The sequence below is a fragment of the Vulpes vulpes genome, chromosome 1 (assembly GCF_048418805.1).
Source record: "Vulpes vulpes isolate BD-2025 chromosome 1, VulVul3, whole genome shotgun sequence".
Lineage (NCBI taxonomy): Eukaryota > Metazoa > Chordata > Mammalia > Carnivora > Canidae > Vulpes > Vulpes vulpes.
The window spans coordinates 23815361-23839673 of record NC_132780.1 but is presented as its reverse complement, the minus strand read 5'-3'; the positions used below and the strand labels follow the sequence as shown (position 1 = coordinate 23839673).

General features: G+C 46.6%; 1 protein-coding gene and 1 pseudogene across 2 annotated transcripts in view; both read left to right on the top strand.

Annotated features, from left to right (window-relative positions):
• The window catches only part of IARS1 (isoleucyl-tRNA synthetase 1), a 68761-nt gene extending 61236 nt beyond the window's left edge, over positions 1-7525 (top strand). Inside the window, exons 32-34 of one of the 2 annotated variants that reach the window (XM_025984486.2) lie at positions 792-935; positions 1519-1671; positions 7055-7525. In XM_025984486.2, coding sequence (XP_025840271.1) covers positions 792-935; positions 1519-1671; positions 7055-7137 — 380 coding nt within the window. In that variant the 3' untranslated portion in view covers positions 7138-7525. The remainder of the gene's footprint in view (positions 1-791; positions 936-1518; positions 1672-7054) is intronic. The other variant, XM_072760520.1, reaches the window with a different exon arrangement.
• A 2481-nt stretch (positions 7526-10006) lies between these two features.
• On the top strand, positions 10007-10092 carry LOC112908877 (U4 spliceosomal RNA; annotated as a pseudogene).
• Positions 10093-24313: the final 14221 nt, after the last annotated feature.

The window sequence follows — 24313 nt, the reverse complement described above, 5'->3', positions numbered from 1 at the left end:
GGCCCACAGAACACCTCAATTTTGATGTCTCGCCTCTGAGACTAGTTGCCTGATGTCGTGAGCCCCAGGGTTGTGGTTCCTAATGGCAGCTATGGGAGATGAGTACCTGCTCTTTAGTAAGAATCCAGATGCTCATTTTCAGGAACTTCTACATAGCCTAAAGGTGGAGCTGCCAGACAGGCAGAGACTAGGGCAGGCCTGAGGTGCCAGATGCCGTTACCTCTGTGACCAGGCCCAGGGCAACTAAGGGAGCCACGGGTGTGGGTCTGGAGCAGATGCCCTACACCCCTACTCCCTGGGGACCTGCCCCAGCTGTGTGGCTCGTCCCATTCAGCCCACCCATGTTTATAACCCTAAGCAGTGTTCAGTTTTAGATAAATGAGATCTGCGTGTGTTTGTGTGTCTTATTTTTCACATGTGTTTATGGGTCAAAACTATTCTCTTCTGACTGTAATTATCATTTTTTTTATTATAATGCTTTTTTTTCCACAGTGAAGTTTAGCATGTAGGAGACTTTAAGAGGATCTATAATATCAGAGAACATACTAAAGGAGAAAAAACAATCTGCCATATGCTTTTAAGTTATTATGCAGTCTGTTTTGCAACATTCAAATTTCCTGTTATTTGCATGTCATTTAATCCCTATTTTATGGAGAAGGTGGTATCCTTTGACAAAGAGAAATCAGGTAGAAAATATCACTGCAAAGGTATAGTTTAATAAGTGAATGACTTCAGCTCTGCATTATATACCCTGAGTGATTTGTCATTGCTGTTTTTGTTGTTACTTCTAGAAATACAAAACCAGACAGATTTACTGAGTCTTAGTGGAAAAACACTTCGCGTGGCGGCAGGGTCAGCCCCCGCTATAGTGGACGGCCCCAGCACTGCACTCTGCCGTTACATCAACCTACAGCTCCTGAACGCAGGCCCGCAAGGTGGGCCCTCCCCACTAGCTGCCAACAGCTGCACAGGCAGTTGGCGGGTTGTGGGGTCGTGGGGTGCTGGGTGGCAGGACTTCCTTTCTCAGTCCACCTCTCCCACGGTGTAAGGTGCACTCCTATGCTCCCAGGGGGCACAAACGGGCTTGTTTCTCATGGTGTGTTTGTGTGGAAATACCTCCATCTGCACAGTCAGGGAGTGTTACTGCTAAATGAAGTGGTATTAAATGCAGAGCCACTGAAATGCTTAATTTTGCCTTATTTTTTTCTGGGAAGCATCCTGAAATCTGTTGTGCACATCTGTGCTCCAGTCAGCAGGCTAGATGGATGTGTAGTCTCCCTTGGGCTCGGGGCGCTCATCGTGTACTGCATGTGCTCATGGAGTAGCTCTTCCCCAGCCACAAGTGTTCAGACCTGTTGCTAATTCCACTGCCCCCTCCCCCCGCCCCCCCCTTGCAGACTGGACACCAGCTCCCAGGTCCTGCTGGCTCTGGGAGCCTCTGCCCTGCACGTGGCCTGCAGCTGGGGTGGGGGGGCATCCACCTCTCAGAAGCTGACCCAGTGGTGCTCTCTTGCGCAGAGTGTGTGAAGGGAACAGTGGGCACACTCCTGCTGGAAAACCCGCCTGGGCAGAATGGACTTACCCACCAGGGCCTCCTGTATGAAGCAGCCAAGGTGTTTGGTCTTCGCAGCAGGAAACTCAAGCTGTTTCTGAACGAGACTCAGACACATGGTGAGATCACAGTACCTGCTATATCTGCTTTATTCTTTGTTTTCTATTGTCTTTTTTTACATTTTTTTTCCTTTGGCTCTTTCTCCAGAAATCTGCCAACTAGAGGGTTAGAATGATAATTAAAAGGATGATTGCTTTTTGCTTTGAAAATAACCTTAAGGGATCCCTGGGTGGCTTGGCAGTTTGGCGCCGCCTTTGGCCCAGGGCCTGATCCTGGAGTCCTGGAATCAAGTCCCACGTTGGGCTCCCTGCTCCACGTTCTCCCTCTGCCTGTGTCTCTGCCTCTCTCTCTCTCTCTCTCTCTCTCTCCTCTGTCTCTCATGAATAAATAATTAAAATCTTAAAAAAAAAAAAGAAAGAAAACCTTAAAATTATGTTGGTAGTTATTAAAAACACATGCTTCTTGATAAATTAGCACGATTTGCTGGTTCTAATGGTATCTGTACCTCCCAACACTGGGAATGTCAGCATAATGAACTTGGTTTAAGAGAAAAATAGTGTTAATAAAATTGCAGCTTGCGGTTTAAATTGGTCTAAAGCTCTTCACCTTTGTTAGCAAAAGGGGTGAATGGAATTGAAAGTCTTAGGCAGAGCTTTGGAACTCTTTTTGACAGACTGGCCAGGCAATTACTACTTAAAATTTTTTCAAGATCCTAAGACTACTAAAATGCTCTGGGATTTGGGTTTTGAGTATTTATTTTCAGGCTTCATGGCAATTCCTGTTTTCCATTGTGGGAGATAGAAAGATACCCTGGCCTAAAGGAAAGGAAGAAAACAGCCAGAACATTTGGGGCCATATTGCATTGCCTATGCAGCTTTGCTTTTTAGTTTCTCATGTTGGCTTTACATCACCCTTTAAAAACAAATGAAACATTCCATTTTATGAATAGTATTTGCCCCGTAACAAGATGAAATCTTAAAAAAAAAAAAAAAACAATAAACAAGATGAAATCTTAAAAAAAAAAATCTTTTAGAATGATGACAGTACAGCAGTTGGTGGGAAGCTGATAACTGGCATTGTGCCTCCATCACGTGAAAAGCACGCACAAAGGCTTTTCGCAGCAAGCACATCAGAGTGGAGAGCCCGGCCCAGTCACCTGGGAAGGACTGTCGCACCTCTCCTCAAACCCCCTCAGGTCTCACTGCCCCATCGTCAGCAGCCCGTTCCCTCCCTTCCTCCCGGGTGCACTTCAGGCACTCCCCATGGTGTGGCTGCCACTGGGACCTTTTCCCCAGACAGCTCTTCTGTGTGCCCATCACTTGCTCCTGTCACCACAACTCAGCCTCCCAGCCTGCGGTCGGCTGGATGCTCTGACGGCATCTGACACCTCTGCGCGTTCCGTCCTGTCTTTGGTTTGTGCCCGGGTGTACGTGTTTCGGTAAAAGGGTCCTTTGTTCCTCCTCAGAGAGCCCCTGTCTTGAGTCCCTTCCCTCTTCCTTTTGTGTGTTTCTTTTTTGCTATGTTCTTAAGTGTTTCCCACGGGGATTACAGATAACATCCTGAATTAGCAGCCATCTGGTTTGAGTCAATACCAGTTTGACAGTTTGACTTCATTTGCAGAATCTCTGTGCCTGTACAGTTCTGCTCCCATTTATACTCTGCAGAACCTGCTTTGTGTGCCTCAAAACATAAATTTTTAATTGTGTCTTATGTATTTGTTTTTTAAGTCCTGTAGAAAAGAAAAAGTGGAGTTACAAAGCAGACACGGGGTAGCACGCAGCTCTGCATTCCTGTGTGTCCTGGCCCAAGGCCCTCCTGGGATGTGGACTCCCTGTGCTTTGGTTATTCAGAGTGTCTTCACTGCCCCTTGGCTCCACCAAGCTGCTCCTGCTCTGATCATTAGGCACAGTTGGCTAGAAAAGCTATTATTTTCATAGCTGAAAGCTTGGCGTCTTCCTGGGCCCCTTGTGTGCGTGCATCCTGCCCTGGGCACACGTACAGCTTGCTGAATGGCACAGAATGCCTGGTTTTCAGAGCTGGGTGGCTGTTCCAGGAGACGCCATCCTGGAGGCTTTCCAGCCAGGCTGTGAGCCTGTGGTCAGCTGTCACAGGCTGCAGCGGCAACCTCGCACCCTGGCAGCTGTGGACTTTACCCAACGGCGTTTTCAAGCAATGCTGCGCTTTTCCTCCCTGAGTGAGTTCCAGAGTGGAGACAAGCACCCCATGTGAGCTCCCCAGGCAGCCCCTGATCGGGTTAGGACACAGGGTGCCTTTGCTCAGTTCCTCCTGAGCCCATGGGGTGGGGTTCCTCCTGAGCCCTCAGGATATGAGGACATGAGGGCCTGGCGGCCAGGCACACATGTGACAACCACAGACCTGTCCCTGCAAGTTGCCTTCTCAATGCAGATTGGAATGGTTGCTATGAAACTTTGGTTGTTTCTAGAGTCCTGACAACAGCAGTTTGTGGTGTTTCTGTTTAAACCCCATTTAAAGGAACATTTCTGTTGTCTGGGGACACTCAGTGCAGGCCAATTTCACTTCAGTTACTTGGGGCCATGGGGGTGTTTGGATGGAGGAGGGCCAGAGCCTCACGGGGCTGTGTCCTGTCTGCCCCGGCCCCACAGCCAGGCAGAGTGAGGCAGGTTCTCATATGGTTTGCTGAGGCTGGCCCCAACACATGACCATAACCAGGGGCCGTGAGACTGGGTGTCCTCAGTTCTGGAGGCCAGAGGCCTAGTGTCAGCAGGGCCGCATTGTTTTTGGAGGCTCCAGGGCAGAATTTGGCCTTGGCCTCTTCGCACTTTGGTGGTTCCAAGTGTCCTGGACTTGTGACCCTGTCCCCCTGACCTCTGCCTCTGTGGTCACAGGAGGAACGTGGGCATATCCTCTGGAAGGCTGTGGTTAGACCCACTGCATCTTCTTGACTATCTTTCAAACAGAAGGATCTGTTTGAAAGCACTCTGGCCGTGGGCTCCTTATTCGGGGGGCAAGAGGGGCAGGTAGTGGATCCGGTTCATTGGACTTCCCAGGCCATAGACCCCAGGCTTTTTCTTGTCTCACTTTGATACCTTTAGGGCCAAAGTTTTGGGCCACCAGGACAGCCAGAAAACCAAAATGTTCAGGTACCTCTTGGAATTAATGATTTTTGGCCTAAAGATTTTCCTCATTTTTCTTTCCTTGCTCGGTTTCTTTTCTTTTCTTTTCTTTTCTTTTCTTTTCTTTTCTTTTCTTTTCTTTTCTTTTCTTTTCTTTTCTTTTTCTTTTCTTTCTTTCCTTCTTTCTTCCTTCCTTCCTTCCTTTTCTCTTTCTTTCTTTCTTTCTTCTTTCTTTCTTTCTTTTTTTTTCTTTCTTAGTTTTCTATTACACTTAAAAGTTTTCTGCTACATTGTTGAGGACTGGAGCCTCCTCTGTACCTGGGTTCCTCTCTACCTCCAGTTTGCTGTCAGGGTTCCCTGTGTCCTCAGCCCTCCCTGGTTTAGGGTCCCATCCTCCGTCTCCACCAGAGCTGTCCTCCTGTGCACTCCTCCCGTGACAGTGTCCTCACTCAGAGTCCCCTGGGGCTCACCATTAGCTAATGCGTCAGAATGTCACTTGACGCATGAGATCCTGTCTATTCTGGCCCTTGTCTGCCTCTGGTGATGCCCACAGGCTGTCCTGCCATCAACAGGCTCCTTCCACTTTGCCTCCGACATACCTGGTTCTTCTGTGTGGTTGGTAGTAAAGCTCAGTGTCCTGTCTTGTTCCACGCAGGTGAAACTTTGAGACTCTTACTTCTTCCTTATCCCCAAGTGCACCAGTCCCAGGTGCAGCCACGCTGTGGACATGGAGAGGCATCATCTCTGGTTCTGTGCATATGCAGGCACCTGGCCAACACTGACCAGGGCAGAGCCACACTTGTGGGAATTCGACCTGTGACTCACAGAGCAATGCCCTGAGGTTGGTGAGGCAAGTTGCATCCGTGAGACCACGAAGGCTCAGTGGCCCACCCAAGGTCACCGAGAAGCCTGGGGCTCTGTGCAGCCCAGTGTCTCTGCCCAGCCTCATTTTCATTGTGTTTTTTCCTCTCAAAGTTGTCTTTTATAAAACAGTGCTAATTTGGTAAATTACAAGGATCATATAATGGTTTCCTGCTTGTCCCACAAGATGCTCGGTATCATCTCAGACCCTGTAGTCATCTATGAGGAGGCAGCTTCAGGACAGATGTCCAGCATTCCTGCTGGGACATTGGTCCTTCCCTTTGAATTCAGATCTGCTAGAAGCAAAATGCCCCCCAGTGGGTGAAGAGCATTTTAAGTTTTTTCTTTCCTCTCTCTCTCTCTGAGTTTTCATCTATTTCGTGTGTTTTTAAGATTTTGAGAGAAAGAAAAAAAAAAGATTTTATTTGAGAGAAAGCAAGAGCATGAGGAGAGGGAGAGGGAGAAGCAGACTCCCCGCTGAACAGGGAGCCCCATGCAGGGCCCTATCCCAGGACCCTGAGATCATGACCTGAGACAAGGGAGACGCCAAACCAACTGAGCCCCCCAGGCGCCCTCTGTTTTATGTGTTTGGTCCTCGTAAGATGTTATAGGCTTATCGTGTTCTCGTACTTCGTAGACCCACACACGGCAATTCCTCCTGCTGTAAGGAGTTAATCTCTGGAGAACGATGAGGAAAACACCTGTTTGGGGCGGGGGGTGTGGATGTCTGGGTCAGTGCACAGGGCTATTGGGTTGAGGGGCTTTATTCCAGAAGGTCAGCCCAAGACTTCTCACCCAAACTGTAGGGAGTTAGGCGACTTTGGCAAATGCAGGGAAGAGGCCACATAAGACCTTGTCACTTCTGTCACCAACTATAAGTTCGGAGGGTTTTCCAGAATCACCCTTGGGCTTGATAATATACTAGCAAGATTTACAGAACTCATGGAAACTATTGCACTTAGGGCCACATTTGTTATAGGAAAAGGTACAGAATCTGGGAGGGGTCCAAACACGCGGCTTCCAGCTGTCATCTCCTATGGAGCCATGAGCAGTGTTCCCTCCTCCTGGCTCCAAAGCATGAACGGTGGTGCCCATGCTGTGTTACCAACCAGGCAGCTCCCCTGGGGCTGGGGGTCCAGCATTTGCAGTGAGGCTTCATTACATGGGCACCATTGGGTCATTGCCCACAAGGTTATGCCATGTCGGCTGATAGCATGTGAGTGAAAGCTTCCACCCATACATCATGTAGCTCGTCTTTGTGGCGTGGCTGCCTCCACCTGGAGTCACCTCACCAACAGAAACCCTCAGGGACATTCAGCAACCCCTGTAACAAAGTACTCTCATCGCTCAGGAAGTCCCAGAAGCCTAGCGGGTCTCCCCCACAGCCTGAGAAGGCCAGATTCCACACACAGGCAGTCAACGGATTTTCAATATTCATACAGAATAGGTAGAAAATTAATTTTGTTTAATCTTCTTTTTATTCTAGAAATTACAGAAGAAATCCCCATGAAGGCTTTGAACATGAAGACTGTGTATGTTTCTGTATTACCAACGACGGCAGACTTCTAACGGTCATCATCCTCGTGGTGGAGTCGGCCTATCCCTGGCACACACGGAAGGTGTTCTTTTCAGGTGCATGTATGATTTGCTACTTTGGGTACACAGTGGAAATGGGACTGATTCCTCAGGTGACTTGGCACCTCACATACACAAGTCCCTGTATCCCGCACAGCCAGGTTGGGGGCAGGCCGCACCTCTGCTCACTTCTGCACTTGCACAGCATGGAAGTGATTTCAATGGCAGATATTTATCATTCTGTGGCATTTTAAAATTTGTTTGAGATGTCTTGAAGGAATGTGTTAAATATCTGCTACCTGGATTTTCCTGGGTAATTTGATGGAATACGTTAAGCTTCAGTAAATTAGAACAATAAATAAATTTTCTCTCAGACAATAAATGTGTTAGAAATAATATATCCTTCCATAGTCGAATGAAACTTGGAATGTGTAATCTTTAAAGAACACAAAAACTTCATAGTGACTTCTTTGTTGAGACACTGCTGAACATTTAATTTCACTTCTTCCCCAAATCCTCTGTCAGAGAAGCAGATGCCAAGACAGAATCGGCTGCAGGAGTTTATTGGGGGAACACAGATGATGGGTAAAGGTGGGGATGGGTGGGACATGCATGTGGGTCTGGCACACGTGGACAGAGACGTTTTTAGAAAAAGCCCAGACTGTAGGGGAGCCCTGGGAACGTCTTGGTCAGGGGTTCCTCATAGGAAGAATCCAGAGCTGGGCAGACATGACCTGGCTTGTCACACCCACCTTGGTCAGTCCATGGCTGGATGCCAGTGGGGCACAGCGCAGCCACCACACAGACACCTCAGTTGGATTTGAAAAAGTGCAGTGGTAGGAGGCTATCCACCAGCTGTCCTCCTGCACCCAGGTCTCCTAGAGGGGAGCTGAATGGGTGCGTCTCTGCCTGCTGCAATAAATGTATTTCAACTCCACAGAGTTGGAGAGAAAAAAACAAAAGAACAAGTGTTGGCCAGGATCAGAGAAATTGGAACTCCTGTGCACGGTTGGTGAGAATATAAAATGTGGTCACTGTGGGAAACAGTATGGAGGTCCCTCAAAAACTTAACAGATGGCCAGCCCAGGTGGCTCAGCAGTTTAGCGCCACCTGCAGCCCAGGGCCTGATCCTGGAGACCTGGGATCGAGCCCCACATCAGACTCCCTGAATGGAGCCTGCTTCTCCCTCTGCCTGTGTCTCTCCCTCTCTCTCTCTCTCTCTCTCTCTCTCTCTCTCTCTCTCTGTGTGTGTGTGTCTCATGAATGAATGAATGAATGAATGAATAAATAAATAAATAAATAAATAAATAAATAAATAAAATTCTTAAAAAAAAAAAAAAAAACAACAGATAATCCAGTTACCTGAACCAATACCCCAGAGAACTGAAGGCTGGGTCTTGAAGGAGGTATTCAGCACACCCAGGTTAACTGCAGCGTTATTATCTAGTATACACGTGCAGTTGAATAGCATCCAGTCTCTAAAAAGAAGGATGAGCCTGCAGGACGTTACGGTGACTAGAACAAGCCAAAGAGACAAGTGTTCCAGGATTCCACTTCTGAGGTCCCCAGAGGAGCCAAGCTCATTGAATGAGGTCAAGTCCAACCATGGCTGCAGCAGGATGGGGAGGGGGATTGTTCCACAGGACAGGACAGGTTTTGGGTTTGCAAGAGGAAGAAGTTCTAGAGGTCACACCTGTGAATATCGTTAGTACTTCTAAACTGTTCCAGTAAAAGTGGTTGGTAAATTTTGGGTATCCGTTACCACAATTTTAAGATCCTTTTACTGTAAAAGGGAGAGAAGCCAGCCTGAAAGAGCTCCCGCTGGCCAAAGCCGGAACGGTTTGAACAAGAAAATAATTAAGTATTGGATTAAAATCCAAAGAATAAAATAAACTTCCATGAGTCCATACTTCTATAAATGACTATAAATGTGGCCCCCGATAACCAGTCACCCATCTAACCATGAGGAACACCTCAGACAAACCCAAATTGAGACGTTCCACACAGTACCTGACTCAGAACCATCAAGGTCATCAAAAACAAGGAATGTCTGAGAAACTGCCGCAGACCAAAGAGGACAAAGCATGTTCATTAGGGCTGCAACATGAATTTTGAAGGAACAATTCAGTTTGTAACAAAGTCATGGATCTACAGACCCAAAACTCAGAATTCTCCCCAACTGATATATAGATTCAATGTAATCTCAATCAAAATCCCAGCAAAATATTATGGTAAGTGAATAGAGAAATTCAAATACCGTATGATTTCACTTATGTGGAATTTAAGAAACAAAACAATCGAGCAAATGGAAAAAAGAAACAGATAAATGAAATAGACTTAACTACAGAGAATACAGTGTGCCAGAGGGGAGGGCCATGGCGGGCAGGGGAACAGGTGATGGGGCTGAAGGAATGCTGTGACGAGCACCAGGTGATGTATGTAAGTGATGAATCACTATGCCGTACGCCTGAAACTAATATTACAGTGTATGTTAACTACTGAAATTTAAAGTTATTTAAAATCCCAGCAGGGTTTTTTTCTATAGGCATTAGCAGGCCTATTTAAAAATTATGTGGCGGGCAGCCCAGGTGGCTCAGCGGTTTAGCACCGCCTGCAGCCCGGGGCCTGATCCTGGAGATGCGGAATCGAGTCCCACGTCAGGCTCCCTGCATGGAGCCTGCTCCCTCTGCCTGTGTCTCTGCCTCTCTCTCTCTCTCTCTCTTTCTATCTCTTATGAATAAATACATAAGATCTTTTTAAAAAAATAAAAATTATGTGGAAATGCAAAGGATTTAAAAGCCAAATAAACTTTGAAAGAGAAGTTAGAGGACTTAAATAATCTGATTACAAGACTCTAATAATTAGCTTCGCACAGTGGAAGTTTTGTAGCCAATGAGGTTTATCTGAGGTGCACAATTATTGCTAATTGAAAACTATAATAATTAAAACTATGGTATTGGCATAAAGATATAAATAGATCATAGAGAATCCAGAAAAAAACCTATATATAATTTTTTTTTAATGATGCCAAAGACATCAAGAGGAAAAGGATAATCTTTTCCCAAAATGGTATTGGAACAAGCAGATTGATGTAGTAGACATGCATACACAGAACCTCAGCCTATACCTCTCCATATGCAAAAATTAACTCAAAATACATCAAAATATAAACATAACAGACTCGTGTATTTTGCCACAATAAAAATATGTTAACAGAGGACTAAATGTAAGAGTCAAAACATCATTTTCTGTGAGGAAACAGGAGAAATTCCATCCCTAGTGGGATAGGTAGACTAGCCCCCAAAGATTACCTACCTACACCTTAACCCTGGAACCTACAAATATAGTAGATGCCACAGAAACTGCAGATGTGATTAGGGCTATAGGCCCTAAGGTTATAGATGCTCCTGATTTATTTATTGGCCCCAGTCTAATCACAGGAGCTTTTGGAAGCAGAGAACCTCTGGCTGGAGGCAAGAGAAATCGGCAGAAGGATCTGCCGTGCCTTTGCTGGAGCCTCTCATGCCTCCTAAAACAACTGCCAAACATTCCAAGTGCAAGACAATTATATCCGTGGAGTTAACGGTTACATAAATTAGAAATACTGGTCCCAGCCTGTCCATAACCAATGTCGTGACTGGACCAGCTTATGTGGCTCTTACAATTGCAGGACACTCAGCGATAAACATCAGGAACAGTGAGAAAACGGTGTATGAGCCGCACATCCCAGGAAGCAGCGAGCTTGCCTGGGGTTCCATGTTCACTGCGGTCCACGGTGGGGACCTAGAGTTTCAAGGGCTCGCTCTTTTATCGGTGATCATAAACTTAAGAGCCGGAATTTAAAGCTGAGGAAGAGAAAAACAAGCAGCCCAAATGGTCACTGATTACAATTAAGCAAGATCTCCAGAAACAGAGGAGCCTGATGGGGGAGGGGGTGGGCGGGGTCTTTCTCTGGTCTTGTAGCCAGCTTGGTGTCGCTGGAGACCACCAGCTCCCTTGACCCTCATAAGCTTGGGATTGCAGAGTGACATGTGAGGAGTCCCTATAAGAAGCACACCCACCCCCACCCTGAGCATCACCGCTTTCTCCAGAACAAACAGGGTTCTTGTACCACTGAAGGGACAAGCTACAGTCTCCTTGGGCATCTTTCTACAGAGCCGTGCACACTCTGTCCTAACTAAGCCTTGGCAACATATTCTAGGTCACTATCCATTACCTGGTTGATTTAATGAAATCACACTGCAAACAAAACCGTAGAAGCCCCGGGCTCATGAGCACAGAGGCAATTTCCCATCACTCCTGCGCACCGCAGGAAATGCCAGCACCCGAAACTCAGATGGGATGGCCTGCACCTTCCAGGTCACGTGGGTTCCCCGTCAAGGACCCACACTTTGCCACCACCCGTCCAGGCAAACCAGGAGGTCCCGCTTGGTTATCCTGAGATAGGTGCTTTACCACAAAATGCGCTTTGGAAAGGGATGGAACAAGCTGCGGAAACCCAGGATGCCTGAGCTCAAACCCTGTAGACCTTCAAGTGGGCGAGCAGGAGAAGGGGCTCCTCCCCAGGCTGGGAGTCGCAGGCAAGACGATCTCTTAGAAAACTCCAAGCCTGCCCTTCGGGCGCCATAGAGGAAGCATGGCGATTGGGGAGTTCTATGGCTCTCCACGGGCTTCTATTGATGTAGGACGGCTCTGGGCTGGGCTCAGCCTGGCTTGCTTCTGGGGCCTCGCCATGGCTTCTCCCACCTCCCATCACAACAAAAAGGAACCTCGCTCCCAATTCCGTCTCTCTCTGTCTCTGTGTCTGTCCGTGGGTCTCACTGAACTTCCTGAGAGCTCATGGCTGACACCCCAGGACGGGCAGGGTGTAGCGGCTCCGGGGCTTCAGACAGTCTCCCTCAGCAGGACAAAGAACAGAACGCGACTCTGATGTCACCTTGTGCTGACAGCCTTAACATCATCCTCTCCCGTGACTCAAGGCCACTGTCTCTGAGCCTCCTGCGCCCATGAAGGCCACCTGCCAGTGTAGACGCCCCACAGCCCTCCCCTAGCTGGTTGTGAGCAGAGCCTAAGCTGTTTCACCAGCTGGACCCTCCACCCCAGGCTCTGCCAGTGTGGACGTGGATGCACCACCCTTTTAGAAGTTCTAGAATTGTTGGCACCCAGGTGAGGACCACTGCCCTGGACGCACAATCTTCACAAAGAAGAGAGCTCAGGGAAGGAATGGGTGACACAGGGTTGTGTATGCTTCTGTTGCATCAAGAGTCACAAGTCACCCTGATGAAGAACATTTCAGAAAATTCAGACTTTATCTTATACTTCTAGTATATGCAAGGCTGCGGGCTTTGGAGACACAGGAATGGAACCCAGACGTTTACTCTTATCTTTATTTGACATGTTTCTTGTAGGTTATCTGCTACCAACACGATGCAGCGTGTGCTCGGGACAGAAACAGCCCTGCTCTGAGGTTTGGGGAAGTTATCCAGACCTTGGCTGGCAGCTCAGGAGCAGGGCCCACCAGCGTGAAAAGTTGAGAATTGTCTCTATGGCCCCGCAGCTCTGGTTCCAACCTGGGATCAGCTGAGCACCTCTCAGAAATTATTAAGATTCAAGCATTGGGGGAAAAAGAGAGATCATTTTATTTAGGAAGCCAGCAACTGGGGAAGAGAGTGGACAGATGTCTGCAAGGCCACCACCCTCCCCATCCAGCAGGCGGGGGCCTGGGTCAAAGCTGTGAGCAGGGGCACGGGGGTTAGCCAGCCATCTGTCCTTCAGGGCTTCCAGGTTCCTCTGTGCTGCCAGGAATCCGCTGCCCGCTGTCTCGCTTCGGGAACACCAGATCACTGGGGTAGCTTCTGAGTACTGTCAGGCCTTATCTTCTGAAACTCTGGTCCCTTGTTTCCTCAAAGCCAGTGGTCCACAGGGTCCCATGGTTGGCTCTGCAGCAGACACAGGGCATGCTTAAAGCGGGTGTGCCCTCACAGGGCGGCTGTCACAGATCCCCATCAGTCCTTCACTGCGTTTGTATGAACTATGGGTGCAGGTCCATCCTCGAGAACTGGTAGGGTGCGGAGTGGCTCTGTAGTACAAGGAGTCAGCGCCACTCAGGGTGTAACTTCTGGTCCTTTGTTCCAGTGCAGGGGGTCCTAGAGCCATTCCCGTGTGTGAGGTCACTAACCTTATCCCCGGGCTGTTCCCAGAACAGTCACAGTACATATGAGCCCAGGGTTATCATCCCTCTAAAACGGATCCAGTACCAGCTGGTGTCCCATAGACTCGGTCAACAAACCAGTCTCAGTCGCCTTGGAGAAGTGAGGAGTGGCGGTGTAGACATCTGGCAGCTGAGTGGCTTGCAGCCTGGTTTTCTCTGTACTTATGTCCACCTGTGCTGATGTATCACTGCAGCTCTAACCTGGGAGCTGGCTGTTGTGCCCAAGATTGCGTATCCGAGAAACCACCAAGGAGCCGACACTGATGCAAGCTCACGAGGGTTTATTTGCAAGCTTGAGTTTGGGTCCAAGTATACCCGACACAGCAGAGCAGGGACTTAGACCCCGAGGTTAAGAGGCATAGCAGTTTTATAGCAATTTACCCTATAGTGACTATTTGAACTAGCCTATCACTCTGGTCAGAATTGGTGCGCAGATTTGGCGGGCAAAAGGTGGGGTTTACATTCTTTGGTGGTTAGGGGTTCCGCATTCCTATATGAGCCGGTTTCCCGTAAGGGTATGCTCAGCAGCTTGACTAGGGTGGGGGAGTGCCTTAAGCAATAAGCAGGCCATGTGGGGGTTATACATGAGATGGTGGGTGTAGCACAAAATGGAGTTAGTCCTGCTCTGCTTGTCCAGGGGTAGGGGATTTTTGTTAAATTCCTTGGGTCCCACACTGGCAAATTGGTGAGCTGCAACCCTCACCAGGGAAGCAGATGCACACAAAGAAATGCCATGGACTACTCCTGGGAAGTCCCAAAGCACGTGAGTCATCTTGGGGAGCTACACTGACCACGAGCAGAAGAAACCACAGCTGTCTGTGTCCAGGGGGTCTCTCTCCCCCTAGAATGAAACACACCCCTGTCTGGGGGGGTGATTGAACCAGGATCCAAGAGGAGGAGTTTAATTTCTCCTTCCAGCCATTTGCGAGCTCCAGGGTAAGAAAGAAACAAGGGCTCTGGATGAGGAGCCACCAGGCGGACTGTCCATGATGTTTCTCTAGGTCAGGGGCACAACAGAGGAGAGGTAGGTGTTCTGTCTTCCCAGAGGCCTACAGGACGGTGGCCGTCCAGTGACTTCCAGAAGAGCGGCCACCGCTCTGAAGGCTTCTCCCCTTCAGGCGGTGCTCTGTTCACCCTGGTGCTCGGGGCCCAGAATGTCCCACCTGCACGTTTAACAGATGTACATGGTCAGTGACACATCTTGGGGTCCTGTCCACTCTTCTGCCCCCTGATGGTCAGGTCCTCGTTTCTTCTGGGCTTATCCCCGGACTGGAGGGAAGGGAGGAATGGGAGGGCTCCTTGCTGGGAAGAGCAGACTATAGCCAAGCAGCGCCTGGTATCATCGCTGTATATACTGTTTGCTTGGTTTCCACTGTACCCACGTGAGCGCAGGGCCTGTTACATGGTCTGAGAGTGTGTCCCCTGCAGGCTCAGTGACGCCCACTTTGGGGAACAACCCGTATTTGGAGGAGATGATACTTGATCCCATTTCGAGTGGGTTTCCTGACATTTGGGCCGAAGGCCTCTTCAGGGTGCAAGTCACCTCAATGATGTTGCCAGCTGATGGGGCTTCCAGATGCATGCAGAGGACGTGAGTTGCCGAGATTTCCTCACTTGTTGAGTCACTTCGGACACAAGCGAAGGAAGGGCAGTTATCACTCTCCACAGTGTTGGTGGTCCAAACTCAGGAATTATTTCTTTTTTTAAGATTTTATTTATTTGTGAGAGACACAGAGAGAGAGGCAGAGACACAGGCAGAGGGAGAAGAAGGCTCCCTGTGGGGGGAGCCCGATGTGGGACTCCATCCCAGGACCCCGGGGTCATGCCCTGAGCTAAAGGCAGACACTCCACCACCAAGCCACCCAGGAGCCCCAGGAATTACTTCTTTTCATAGAAGTTTTGCGACATCAGAGGCCTCTTCTGTGCATGTGGTGGGACCCCACCAACCCCGAGAGGGGGTCCCAAACCCAGCAAAGACCCTGGGCTGCCCCATTATCCTTGGCGTCTGGCCGGTCTGTTCGCCATCCTCGGTAGGAAGGTTCCCCTGTGACAGAGACGTCTTTTAGGCTCAGGACTGTTTCAAGCACACAGTTCACATCTGTCAGTCATGCTCTGGCTGGTTCCCTCCTGCGCGGCCTTGGGTTGGGGCACGCCAGAGCTTGGGCAGCAGGACAGCCCGTGAGTGTCACGGTCCATGATAAAGCAGGGCTACCGTAAACCCCCTTCCTCAGGCTCTTTCTTCATCCCATGCGGTGTCATGAGCCTTCCTTCTGACGAGGCTTTCTGAAGGATTCAGGCTGCCCGGATCCAAATCTGCCATTCCTCTGGTTCCTGCCTTCCTGGGAGCCCATCCCTTGGTGTCCTGGATGAGCTACCTTGACTCACAGAAGGACCACCTGCTGCAGATTTAAAATGTCCTAAGTGTGTTTGTGTCCTGTTACTGGAGGCCAGGAATCCTCTCTTTCCAAGCCTCCTTAGAGCCAGTAAAAAATGTTTGTTTTTCTCCCCAGAAAGTTCTAGGACTCTGGTCAAGGCTGGCAGCTCTGCCTTTTGTGCTCCTGCTCCTGCAGGGAGTGGCTGCCCTGTTTGCCTGTGCTCACACGCATTCCATGAAGCAGCTCGGTCAGTGAATGGTTCCAGCAGGCATCCTCCTGCCCTGTGAGGGCCAGGGCCCTGTCCAGATAAGGTGCCCTTGGGTTGTAAAAGGGGCACCATCCCATCCGGGGGTGGAGCCTGTGCCCCTTCCTTTCCAGCCTCTACGAGAGGCGGAGTGAGGTCGGCTTGGGCACTGCTGCTGAGCCCACACTTGGGACCCAGATCTAGGAATTTTGGCATCGGTCCCTCTTCCTCCCACCCTTCCCATTAGTCTGACCATTGGAGAGGGAGTCATGTGTCTTAAATTTTCATTTATCCTTCTCTCTCCGGACCATCAGTTGGGTCCCTTCCCGTGAGGTGTCTTCATTTTTTAATTTTTAGAAAGATTTTACTTATTTGAGAGTTAGAGATGGTGAGCACAGGAGCAACCACGTGGGGGGGGGGAGGTGCAGAGGGAGAAACAGAGTCCCCGCTGCGCAGGGAGCCCTACCAGGACCCCGGGATCATGACCTGAACCAAAGGCAGGTGCTGCACCCGCATCACCAACAGAGCCACCCAAGTGCCCCTGTGCTTCAATTTTTGAGAAATGTCCAAAACTGTTTTCCCAAGCAGCTGCACCATTTTCTATTCCCCTAACGTCATCTATGGTTCCAGCTTCGCCACATCTTTGCCAACACAACCTGTTCCCTGTCTTTGGGTCTCAGCTGTCCTAGAAGGGAAGGGGGACCTCATGGTGATCTTGGTTGCATTTTCCTGATAACTAATGATATTAAGCACCTTCTCATGTGCTTGTTGGTCATTTTGTATCTTATTTGGAGAAATGTCTGTTCATCTTTTGCTCATTTTAAATTGGGTTGTCTTTTTATTGTTGAGTTGTAGCAGTACTTTATGTATTTTGGATACAAGCCCCTTTTAAGACATATGAGATAAATTTTTCTCCCATTCTGAGGTGTGATATTGTAATTTATAGTAAGAAATATACATTTGGTTTTCATCCTCATTTCTTTTTCTATTATATTTTTCAGAATTTTAAATATTTTTCACTTTCTTTGAAACACATTATAGATCAATGTTGTATGTAACCCATTATCTGTATCATCTGAATAGTAATTCAACAATCATAATAAGAGTAAGGCAATACTAGACTAGCAAAGATAAGAAAATCAGTAGTGTGCTTACTTTAGGTAATCTGTTGTAGTAGGTTTTTGCTAGAATATCTAGATAAGACAGAGAAGACCCTAGTTTTAATTTTTTTAATGTCCATGTAATTGCCTCATTGTACAGATTCCCCTTTACGGGTCTATAACTATCCATTCTATTACTCATTAACTCCATCCATTCTTTGATGTTTTCAGAACTATGAAGCTTACCTCTATTTCTCACATTTTCCAACATTCCATTACCAGCCAAGTATATTCTTTTTTTTCAACCAAAGTATTTTCTTTATTTTTTATTTTTCAAAGTATAATTGACATACAATAGCCTATGAGTTTCAGGCACTCATCATAGTGATTCAATATTGTTATACATTATGAAATGACCCCTATGAGAAGTTTAGTTGCCAGATATCACCAAAGTTACAGTATTACTGACTGTGTTCACTGTGTTGTTCTTTCCAACCCCATGACTTATTTATAACTAGAGGTTTGTGCCACTTGATTCCACCCCCCCCCCTTATCTCACCCCACTCTGTTCACCAATGTTGTTTCCTGTATCTATGAGTCTGTTTTTCTTTTGATTGTTCATTTGTTTTGCTTTCTAGATTCCACATATGAGTGAAATCATATGGTATTTGTCTTTCTTTGTGTGACTTATCCCACTTGGCATCATACCCCCTAAGTCCATCCAGGCTGTTGGAAATGGCAAAGCTTCGTTCTTGTTATGGCCGAGTGATACTCTTTTATTTACGTACATTGAGTTCTAACCCCCAATACCTCAGAATGTGATCTTATCCAAAAATAGTCACAACAGATGTGATTAGTTAAAATGAGGTCATGTTGGAGTAAGGTGCACCCCTGATCCAATATGGCTGTCGTCCTTCTGAAAGGGGGAAACTGGACATAGGGAAACACACTATGTAACAAGGAAGGCAGAGATTTACAAACAAGGAAGCCCAACGATAGCCAGCAAACTACCAGAAGCCAGGAGGGAAGCAAAGCACATATCCTCCCTCGAGCCTACAGGAGAAACCAACCCCGTCAACACCTTGATTTTGGGCTTCTGGTGTCCAAACTGAAAGACAGTAAGTTTCTGTTGTTTAAGCCACTCAGTTTGTGGTAATTATTTTCTTTAAAAAATTATTATTATTCAGTTTGTGGTAATCTTTAATAGTTTTTAAAACATATTTATTTGAGAGAGAGAGAGAGAGAGCATGAGCAGGAGGAGGGGCAGAGGGAGAGAAAAAAGCAGACTCCCTGCTGAGCATGGAGCCTGGTCTGAGACTCAACCCCAGGACCCTGGGATCACGATGTGAGCTGAAGGTAGACATGGCTTGGCTGACTCAGCCACCCATGTACCTCAATTTTTAGTTTTTATTAAGACTTTTTTAGAGCAGTTTTAGGATTATAGAAAAGTTGAGGGGAAAGTGCAGAGATTTCCCATATACCTCATCCCCCCACTCACAGCCTCCTCAGCTAGCACATTTCCTACCAGATGGTACATCAGATGGTACGTTTGTTACAACTGGCAAACCTCCACGGACACATCATCATCATCACCCAGAGTCCACAGATTCACTCTCAGTGGTAGATATGCTGTGCGTCTGGACAAATGTACAAAGACATGTTTGCATCATCATGGCATCACATATTTTCATTCCCTAGAAACCCTATGTGTCCCACATCTTCGTCCCTCTCTGTCCCCCAGCCCCTGGTGCCACTGGTCTTTTCACTGGCTCCATACATAGTCCTATCTTTCCTGGAATGCTGTATAGCTGGGACCTGCACCCTCACCTTACACATGCCTTATAGTAAAGATAATGCATGCCTCCTTATAAAGGTCAAGGAATTAATGATTTCTTTGAAGTCTTCCAGCACAATAGATAATACCTAAGGAGTGACCTAGTGGAGTCACTGGGTCATCATACCAAGACCACTGAATCCTTGAGACCCCTGGTTCTGGAGCACAAGTGACTTATGGAGGACACCTAAACACTTATCTTTGTTCCTGGATACCTGAGAGGACACATGCACCAGACCTCAACCCTCAAGGAAAACCCCAGACACCAAGCAAAGAGGAGACTCACTCTTCTTTCTTTTCTGAGTCTCCTGGACCCTCTGTGTGTATCTGTTCCCTCTAGGTCTTCCATAAACTCTGCTCTCACATCCTCTCAGCTCACATTCAATTTCCATACTGCACAAAGCCAAGCACCCTCTTGGCAGGTCCTGTGAGACCCCCTCTGGGTCTGTGGACCCAGCCAGCCTGCATCAGCCTGACCTTTGCTGCCTCACCAACCCACACAAAGCTGGGTACTTGTTTAACCTCATGGATGCTCCATGTTCAAACTAGAATTACTATATCCCAGTTGACTTCAGCATCAGCCCACTGCCAAGGCAGAAACAAAAGAACACCATCGTTTTGCAGTCTTAGCATCTTAGGAAGGAATACTCCCCATTTCTTTCCAGTAGTCCTCTGCTCTTTTTTTTTTTTTTTTTTTTTAGTCCTCTGCTCTTGACTTGTGTGGATGTTCTCATCCTCAAACGGTGGGGACATTTTCTAGGATTTCCCTGATGGACATGTCTTTGGTGGGAGAACCAGAGGAACTGGAAGAAGGCCTTGTTTAGGGACCTGATGCTCTATGTGGACATTTGAGTTGTTGCTTACTACTGCTCAGTTAGACTGACTCCTTGAGGAACAAGCATAATCAACTATGATTTAATCTTTCTTTGTGGCTCCAAAGGTCACCTCTTCATATTGACTATAGACCAAAAAGCAAATTTCTTTGAAGGTTTGTTTCCTTTCTGTTCTTGCCTTCCTTCCTTTCTTTTGACCTAACAGAAGTAGAGATGCCTATACCACTCCACGCATTATTCTAGTAATTTTTCTTATAAAATTTTTGTTAATATTAGAGAAACAAACTCACCTTCCTCTATTAAAAAAAATGCATTGAGTTCTATATACCAACAACAATGAAAAAGATTAAATCCAGGTGAAAAAACTTTCAATAAAATAAGATGACTGACCACATAGGATAAAACACCTGGAATTAATTCAAAGTAAGGAAGGTGAGTGATTATTCAAAATATGTGTTTCTATCACTCAATAAAAAAATAACTCCCACAGGGGTGCCTGAGTGGCTCAGTCAGTTAAGGGTCTACCTTCAGCTCAGGTCATGATCTCAGGGTCCTAGGAGTCTGCTTCTCCCTCTGCTCCTCCTCCCCGCTGGCTTGTGCTCTCTCTCTCTCTCCCCCAAAAATAAATAAAACCTTTAAAAAACACCACAAAATAATAGGCCAAGGAAATGCAATCAACAGAAACAGAAATATAAATGGTTAATAAATACATACAAAAGATGTTCAAACTCAAAAGCCATTAAGAAATGCAAATTATAATGAGATACAACCCATTAGATTGGTCAAATACTTTATCTTTTTGAATAATAAATGCATAGTAAAACATACAGATTCACAAGCACAACCACAGAATTTACAAAGTAGAAAGAAAGGGTTACAGTAAAAAGATGTCTCATGACACCTGGGTGCCTCAGTCAAACATTTGACTTTAGTTCAGGTCATGATCTCGGGGTCCCATGTCAGGCTCCCTACTCAGTAGGAAGTCTGCTTCTCCCTCCCTCTCTGCCTCTCCCTACTTTTGTGTGCTATCTCAAATAAATAAATACAATCTTCAAACAAACAAACAAACAAACAAACAAACAAAAAACGTTGTGTCTCCCACCCCAGGGACCCATTCTCTGGTTCTGTGATCCAGCCAATTTATGTGCTCTGACAGGGCAATCCAAGAATGTAAAAGTGTGCACAGACATACCCCTTGCAACACAGTGGCTAGCATGGTAGGCAGTTTCTCATACTGTTCATGGAAAAGTCAGGTTCATTACATTCATCAGCATCTTGAAAACACTTCAACCCAGTACTCCTACCGCCAGAATGCTCGCTTCCTGACCACATCCATGTGTATGAGGAAGTTCCTTGATTCATTGCTGGAAACTGCCAAAAATGTAAACCACTGAATGAGCCTCTCTAGACTCTAGTTATCCAATCTCATGGAGAAAATTTTACCCAATACACAACAATCACACAAACTGACGACGGTTGAAGCTGGTGATATATGGAAGTTCCTGAAACTCTTCTTTTTTGTGTTCTGTAGAGAGCAAGATGGTCACTCATGTCAAGCAATGATGCAAGCGGCCAAAGACACTGCGGCTCAGACCAGATGCCATCCAAACCAGCACAGGCTGACTGATAATCAGCAGAACCAGAGGGGGTCTGTAAAAGTCCAAGACTGGTTAAGTCCTTTAAAAGGGGGCGATTGGGCAGCCCAGGTGGGTGGCCCAGGGCAACCTGAGTGGCCCAGCGTTTTGGCGCTGCCTGCAGCCCAGGATGTGATCCTGGAGACCCGGGATTGAGTCCCACATCGGGCCCCCTGCACGGAGCCTGCTTCTCCCTCTGTCTGTGTCTCTGCCTCTCTCTCTCTCTCTCTCTCTCTCTCTCTCTTTCTCTGTATCTCTATGAATAAATAAACAAAATCTTTAAAAAATAATAATAAATAAATGGGGGGTATTTGGGATTGCCTGACTGTCTCAGTTGGTGGAGCATGAGACTCTTGATTTCAGTGTTGTGAGCTTGAGCCCATGACAGATGTAGAGATTGCTTAAATAAACCTTTTTTTTTTTTTTATTTGATAGTCACAGAGAGAGAGAGAGAGAGAGGCAAAGACACAGGCAGAGGGAGAAGCAGGCTCCGTGCACCGGGAGCCCGACGTGGGATTCGATCCCGGGTCTCCAGGATCGCGCCCTGGGCCAAAGGCAGGCGCTAAACCGCTGCGCCACCCAGGGATCCCTGCTTAAATAAATCTTAAAAAAAAAATAAGATTTTTGCAGCAAACTGTCAAACTTTCCAGACGCTGACTCTTTCACATCTGACCGTATCTAAAAGGCAGCTGCCACGGAAGGCTCTGCTGAACTGATCTCAGAACAGAAAAGATCCTCCACTGCATGAACGTAAGCAGTGTGTGCCAAGGGCTGACCTAGACTGGACTGAGGCCTTCCTTCAACTGCTCACTCACAGACTGACTTCACATGTGGTTCATTAACCTTCTACCTTTTGTTCTATCATGTTTGTCCTGTGACTTTATCTTGTGCTTTGCTTGATGAGACATGTAAGGAGCCAAGTTAAACATGTAGTGAAATATCATTGAGTTTACAATTATGTTAATCTTGCCTGAGGACTGGATAAAGTGGACTCTGTGTGTGTGTGCCTTTGTAGTGTGCTTGTGACACGTGTATTTAAGACTTTCCATAACATGGGATCCCTGGGTGGCGCAGCGGTTCGGCGCGTGCCTTTGGCCCAGGGCGCGATCCTGGAGACCCGGGATCGAATCCCACGTCGGGCTCCCGGTGCATGGAGCCTGCTTCTCCCTCTGCCTGTGTCTCTGCCTCTCTCTCTCTCTCTCTGTGACTATCATAAATAAATAATAAAAAAAAGAAAAAGAAAAAAAAAGACTTTCCATAACAAGGAAATCATTGTTAGATGATAGAGCCTAATCATTGTCATCTCCAAGAAATACTGCAAAGTTGCAAATGTAATCCTTTATTTTTTAAAGATAAACTTTGTTTCATTATCTCCAGTTTGCAAAATCAAGTCACAAGATGTTCTGTCCCATAGCTTCCTAGGAGATTTTGGTCTTCCTCAAGTAGATGTTCTCTAAATGCTCCTTTTCTGTCCCACTTCCTCAAGGATGACAAGGCCTGCTGGTTTTCCTTTTTCACTGCATGTCCTTGCTAAAGCATCCTGAAATCCATTGGCAAAGCAAAAGGTAATGCAGGGAACCTGATGTGGAACTCGATCCCAGGACCCAGGGATCATGCCCTGGGTGGAAGGCAGATGATCCACCACTGAGCCACCCAAGCGTCCTAGTTTTCTTTTAGTGTTATTTAGTGTGCTATAGCTTTCTCTATTACTTTTAATCTATTTGTATCATTTTTTAGTAACTGTTTTTGAGTTTGAATCCATCCTCCAGCTTTATTGATATCTAATTGACATATAATGTTGTGTAAGTTTAAAATGTACAATGTGATGATTTAGTGCACATATATATCATAAAGCCATCACGTGATGCCTGGGTGGCTGAGTGGTTGAGTGTCTGTCTTCGGCTCAGGCTGTGATCCCAGTGTCCTGCATTGGGCTCCCTGCATGGAGCCTGCTTCTCCCTCTGCCAATGTCTCTGTGTCTCATGAATGAATGAATAATATCTTAAACATAAATAAAACCATTTCAAAAATAAGGTTAGTTAACATATCCATTATCTCACATCATTACATTTTTTTATTGAAATATAATGGACATATAACTAGTTTCAAGTGCATAACATTATTTGCTATAGCATATATTGCAAAGTAATCACCATTATAAGTCTAACATATCACCACAGAGTTACAATTTTTTTTTTTACAATTGAGAACTTCTAAGTTCTATTCTCCTAGTAACTTTCAAATATGCACTACTGTATTATTAACTATAGTCACCATGCTGTGCATTAAAGCTCCAGGTTTATTTATATTTTTTTTAATTATTTTTTTTTTTTATGATAGTCATACAGAGAGAGAGAGAGAGGCAGAGACACAGGCAGAGGGAGAAGCAGGCTCCATGCACCGGGAGCCTGACGTGGGATTCGATCCCGGGTCTCCAGGATCGCGCCCTGGGCCAAAGGCAGGCGCCAAACCGCTGCGCCACCCAGGGATCCCCTCCAGGTTTATTTATAAATGGAAGTAGGCACCTTTTGAGAATCTTCAGCACCCTCCTCTCCCAACCTTTGTCAACCACCAATCTATTCTCTGTATCTATGATTTCAGGTTCGTTTTTGTTTTTTTATTTCTTAGATTCCAAATAAAAGTGAGAACATACACTATTTGTCTTTCTCTGATTTAAATAAGTCCCATCCATATTGTTGCAAATGGCATTTCCTTTTGTTGTGGCGAAATATTCCACTGCGTATATGTACCTCATTTCTTCATCCATTTGTGTGTTGATGAACACTTAGGTTGTTTATTTTTGGCTGTTGTGAATAATGCTGAAATGAAAACAGGAGGGCACGTACCTCTTCCACACACTCATTTCAACTTTTTTTTTTTCATTTGTTTTTTTTTTGAAGTTCGATTTCCCAACATGTAGTATAACACCCAGAGCTCAT